The following is a 6000-nucleotide window of genomic DNA, read 5'->3' as shown; positions in this document are numbered from 1 at the left end:
GTGTATAAAGATGGGATATTTATGGAATAGAATACATACAGAATAAAGGTTTATCAGAATCTGGGATTATGAAAATACCATGCATGAGTTGAGTGTTACCACACACGAAACATTCATTTCTCACTCTTTTCAAACTTTAGTTCAGATGTAATTACAGTTTTAACTGATGTGGAAAATCAAATAAGTCAATTGAGATATTAGCCTTAAATTTATCCCTGATTTAACTTTAACTCAGTTGACTTCAACAATCAGAACTGAACTTGGCATTTTATCTTTATACATAAACACAAAAGACATGTCCAAAACATTTTTATTTTATTAATTTACACATGAAAATTAAGAATTATGTTGATACAGTTTTTGCTTCCAGACTGCCATCTTTTGCTTCCAGAGTGCCATCTTCAATAATCTGCAGAACATCAATGTTGGGGGGAGGGAGGGTTAAGCATAGTTTCATTCTCTCACCATTCCCTGTACATTCTCCCCTTCTGCTGTACTATACTTGAGCAAGAACAGTATACAGCAAGAAGTCCTGTTGCCTTTAAAATTAAATATGAATTAAAAACATTTTCAAACTGGTTTATAAGAACCAGCAGAACCCTCTGGTCTGCTGATCTAACTGGGACCAGGGCCAGGCCAGATAATCAAAAATCCAGATAAACCAGAGAATGAGAAAGTGCAATGTTGTAGCGGCATCTAGCGGCCACAGGAGAGTGTGCACTGGTTGTCCAGTTTATATGGATAATGGAGGGTCAGAAAAATGGGTTCTCTATTGTACTATATTTTAGCCTTGAGCATGCTTCTTAATTAATGGACCGTGGAACAGATGTGATATGCTTTTTCTCTGCTGCGATTCAAACAGCAAGCAGAATATTGGCTTTGGAGTTTTAAAAGTCTGATCATTTTACTATTTAATCTTTACCAAACTTCCCCAAGTTTAGTTATGTGTAGATGTTACAGTAGGGTTCTACTTCCTTTATTCCATTAACATTTTTTTTGTATTTATTCAGTCACTGTAGATGCTTCCTTTGATTGGCTTCACTATTACTTTCTAGTCCTCTTCCAGATAAAATGTTAGCAGGAAACTTCCTTTCCTTACACCAGGCACATTTTACTTTTTAGAACTCTTTCCAGTTACCTTCCCATTTAATGTAATGCAATCATGTTCCCATTTGGCTTCCATTAGCTTCTGTACAGGCTCACCCCTAGTATCAGCTTTCTTTGACTTGACTCATTTGTCTTGTTATATGTAAGGCACAAAGCTCCTGTATTGGTTTTTAACTCAGATGTCTGTGTACAGCTAGAACATTACACTGCTGTTTTTCACTTTTACTTGTATTTCAAGTTCATGCTAAATCTTCGTTTCAGATTCCAAATTCCACATTTAACCTTAAACATGTAGAAAAAAATAAAAATACAAAAGGTGCTAACATTCTATGTTCCTCATCTTTTAGAAATTTTGAAAAATGTCAACTCTTTAAAGTTACTTAATGAGAGCTTACAAAGTGACTATTAATGTGTACCAAAAAAATCCATATTGACAGAATTTGCAATTTTACTACGGAGGAAATCAATCACATACACCATCCAAGTTCCATGATTTGTAGTATTCCAGAGAAATATTTTAAATGGAGCTCAGGCTTCCATAAAGTTTCAATGTTTTCCTTTTTAGGGCTGATCTACACTACGAGTTTATTTCGAATTAAGCAGCATTAAATCTCATTAACCCTGCACCCGTCCACACAACGAAGCCCTTTATATCGATATAAAGGGCTTTTAATATCGACATCTGTACTTTTCCCCGACAAGGGGAGTAGCGCTGAAATCGACATTGCCATTTCAATTAGGGTTAGTGTGGCCGCAATTCGATGGTATTGGCCTCCGGGACCTATCCCGGAGTGCACCATTGTGACTGCTCTGGACAGCAATCTGAACTCAGATGCACTGGCCAGGTAGATAGGAAAAGCCCCACGAACTTTTGAATTTCATTTCCTGTTTGCCCAGCATGGCGGGCCGATCAGCACAGGTGACCATGCAGTCCCAGAATCAAAAAAAGAGCCCCAGCATGGACCTTATGGGAGATACTGAATCTGATCTCTATATGGGGAGATGAATCTGTTCTATCAGAACTCCGTTCCAAAAGATGAAATGCTAAAGCATTTGAAAAAATCTCCAAGGCTATGATAGACAGAGGCCACAATAGGGACTCAACACAGTGCTGCGTGAAACTTAAGGAGTTGAGACAAGCGTAACGGAAAGCCAAAGAATCAAATGGATGCTCAGGAAGGGAGGGAGGAGGGACTGAGGACTCCAGCTATCCCACAGTCCCCGCAGTCTCCAAAAACCATTTGCATTCTTGGCTGAGCTCCCAAAGCCTAAAGGCTCAAAATCATTGTTGCAGGTGTTGCAGGGTATATGTTGTCAGTCCCCCCGTGAAAGAAAAGGGGAAAAAATAGTTTCTCGCCTTTTTTCAATGTCACTGTATGTCTACTGGATGCTGCTGGCAGACGCGGTGCTGCAGTGCTACACAGTAGCATTCCCTTCCCTTCCCGATGGCAGACGGTACAACATGACTGGTATCCGTCATTATCCTGTGAGTGCTCCTGGCTGGACTCGGTGAGGTCGGCCGGGGGTGCCCGGGCAAAAATGAGAATGACTCCCGGTCATTCCCTTCTTTAAGCTTTGTCTAATGGAGATTCAGTCCTGCCTGGAATATCATAGCAGCTGGATTCTGCCTCCCCCCTCACACCCCATCTCTACTTGCAGAGACAATAAAGTCAGTGCTGATTCTTATTCATGCATTCTTTATTACTTCATCACCCAAATGGGGGGATAACTGCCACAGTAGCACAGGAGGGGTGGGGTTGTTGCAGGGGCACCCCCTAGAATGGCACGCAGCTCATCATTTCTGCGGGATGTCTGGGGCTCTGACCCGGAGCGGCCGTTTGCCTCTCTGGTTCTTTAGTAGGCTTGCCTGATATTCTAGGCAGGACTGACTCTCCATTAGACAAAACTTAAAGAAGGGAATGACCTGGAGAGTCATTTCCATTTTGTCCATGCGCTCCCGGCCAACCTCACCGAGGGCAGCCAGGAGCACCCAAGACAGCAGCAGATGGTACAATATGATTGGTAACCATCTTTGGTAACTTGCAAAGGCAAGGGGATGCTGCTCTGTAGCACTGCAGTACCATGTCTGTCAGCAGCATCCAGTAGACATACAGTGACAGTGGAAAAAAGACTAAACACGCTCCATGGTTGCCGTACTATGGCGTCTGCCAGGGCAATCCAGGGAAAAGGGCACGAAATGATTGTCCGCCGTTGCTTCCATGGAGGGAGGATTGACTGATGACATTTACCCAGAACCACCCACGAGAATGATTTTTGCCCCATCATGCACTGTGATCTCAACCCAGAATTCCAATGGGCGAGGGAGACTTAGGGAACTATGGGATAGCTACCCACAGTGCAACGCTCTTGAAATCGATGCTAGCCTCAGTACATGGACGCACACTGCCGAATTAATGTGCTTAGTGTGGCTGCGTGCACTCGACTTTATACAATCTGTTTCCAAAAACCAGTTTCTGTAAAATCGGAATAATCCTATAGTGCAGACATACCCTTACAAAAACAATTAGATTATTTATTTATATTCTAATGCAGCATTAAATTTTTCTTAAGATTTGGCCTGGATTTCTTCCTTTAAATAAATATGTTCTTGTATGCATCCTCCAATTATGATTATCTAACTTCAACAGTTTGACAATTCTATCTTTTACTTTAAGAAAAACAAGTCATTAAAGCTGTGTATTTAGCTGCTACTTCAACTTACCAGTCTCTGAGACCTTTCCCGCAATCTTCGCCATACTGTGTGATGAGCCTGGAAAAAAGTGATTGAGTACAGTGAATTACTTATTATTTTAAACTGAAATCAGGTCCTGTGGCAAATTTGCAAAAACAGAGACAAGGTCTGTGAGGTAATATCTTGTATTCAGTTTGTGAGAGAGACAAGCTTCTTCAGGTCCAGGAAAGGTACAACTACACCACCACTGTAAACAAAACTAAAAATACAGGCAGTTTGATTGCTCATGTTGAAATTAGTTAATTTTTATTACATTTCCAACTAGACAGGTATCTCTCTCTTGCACACTTGGATATTATCATGCTCTCACACATATGAATAGTCCCACTGAAGTTAACGGACCCATTCACATGAATAAAATTAAGCAAATATAGAAACATTGACAGGATTGGGGCTGCCTTTATATCTTTTCTGGTGTAAAATGTATAAATGTCAAATGTATCTTGAATATATTCTTAACAGCCATAAGCTCTCTTCCTGTCCTTTTAAGCATAAAACTATTTCCTTAGCAAGAATACGAAACAAGGTTACAAATTGCACATCTTTATTTGCTCAGAATAAAAGACCAACAATCCTCATTTTACAGAAACATTGTCAAAAAAATCTTTACTACATCAGGAATAGGCAATGCAACATTTAAACAAAATCTGCAAACTATTGTCAGTCATTATGCAAAAACAGATGGAATCTCTCTCTCTCTCTCTATAATGAACCTACCAAAGGCAGACAAACAAGACTAGCATCCTGATTGCCTATGCACATGACCCACTGCATTCTGGAAATTAATCAAGTTTTAGAGAGGAATGAAAGAAAAACTATTTACCAAACAACTGAAATATGTGAATAGTTCCGTGCCCCCAAAAATGCATTTCTCAATTAATTTACTATTCATCAATATGATGTTGCCTCACTAATTATACACCATCACCATCTACTGGACACCAACTGAAGTAGCAGAGAAATTAAAAACTGAAAGCTGAGAGCAACTTTTGGCCAGTGTCCAATAAAAAACAAAAAAAGACTGCCCTCCCTCCAGCAAACCCTGAAACAGGATATATAAATTGAGATCACAATATGGGACCCTAGAGCTAACTGAATCCATGTGGGCTAAATCTTTTCTCCTCTAGGGTTACAGCACTAAGAAGAAGAGTTGATCAAACCAACAGAGATTCTGAAGAATCCAGTAGATCCCCAGAGTAGCCATGTGAAAGAGACTCCTCCCACCATCCCAGGATTAACAGGACTAAGCAGCAGTGAGATTTCATTTCAGAGATTGTATTTCTCTTCCTGTTCTTTAACATTAACAACAATGTTATCTGACTGAGGCCATGTCTACATCTAAAATTTTGCAGCGCTGGTAGTTACAGCTGTATTAGTACAGCTGTATAGGGCCAGCGCTGCAGAGTGGCCACACTTACAGCAACCAGCGCTGCAAGTGGTGTTAGATGTGGCCACACTGCAGCGCTGTTGGGCGGCTTCAAGGGGGGGTTTGGGGAACGGGAGAGCAAACCGGGAAAGGAGACCAGCTTCGCCGCGGTTTGCTCTCGCGTTCCCCGAACCCCCCTGCAAACCGCAGGGAAGGAGACCAGCTTGCTCGGGGTTCAGGGAACGAGAGAGCAAACCGGGAAAGGAGACCCGCTTCGCCGCGGTTTGCTCTCGCGTTCCCGAACCCCCTGCAAACCGCAGGGAAGGAGACCTGCTTGCTCGGGGAACGGGAGAGCAAACCGCGGCGAAGCTGGTCTCCTTTCCCGGTTTGCTCTCGCGTTCCCGGAGCCACCCAGCAAACCGCAGGGAAGGAGACCTGCTTGCTCGGGGCTCCAGGAACTAGAGAGCAAACCGGGAAAGGAGACCCGCTTCGCCGCGGTTTGCTCTCGCGTTCCCGGAGCCACCCTGCAAACCGCAGGGAAGGAGACCTGCTTGCTCGGGGTTCCGGGAACGAGAGAGCAAACCGCGGCGAAGCTGGTCTCCTTTCCCGGTTTGCTCTCTCGTTCCCCGAACCGCCGAGCAAGCGGTTCTCCTTCCCTGCGGTTTGCAGGGTGGCTCCGGGAACGAGAGAGCAAACCGCGGCAAAGCTGGTCTCCTTTCCCGGTTTGCTCTCTCGTTCCCGGAACCCCGAGCAAGCAGGTAAGGAGAACCGCTTG

General features: G+C 43.1%; 1 protein-coding gene across 2 annotated transcripts in view; it reads right to left on the bottom strand.

Moving 5' to 3' along the window:
* Positions 1–293: 293 nt before the first annotated feature.
* MRPL39 (mitochondrial ribosomal protein L39) overlaps positions 294–6000 on the bottom strand; it is a 28341-nt gene continuing 22634 nt past the window's right edge. For both annotated transcript variants that reach the window (XM_030579715.1, XM_030579725.1), the window contains 2 exons: positions 3830–3877; positions 294–409 (listed from right to left, as the gene is read on the bottom strand). In XM_030579715.1, coding sequence (XP_030435575.1) covers positions 344–409; positions 3830–3877 — 114 coding nt within the window. In that variant the 3' untranslated portion in view covers positions 294–343. The remainder of the gene's footprint in view (positions 410–3829; positions 3878–6000) is intronic.

This window comes from Gopherus evgoodei, chromosome 1 (assembly GCF_007399415.2).
Source record: "Gopherus evgoodei ecotype Sinaloan lineage chromosome 1, rGopEvg1_v1.p, whole genome shotgun sequence".
Lineage (NCBI taxonomy): Eukaryota > Metazoa > Chordata > Testudines > Testudinidae > Gopherus > Gopherus evgoodei.
The sequence above is the reverse complement of the archived record's forward strand: the minus strand, read 5'-3'. Positions and strand labels throughout refer to the sequence as shown.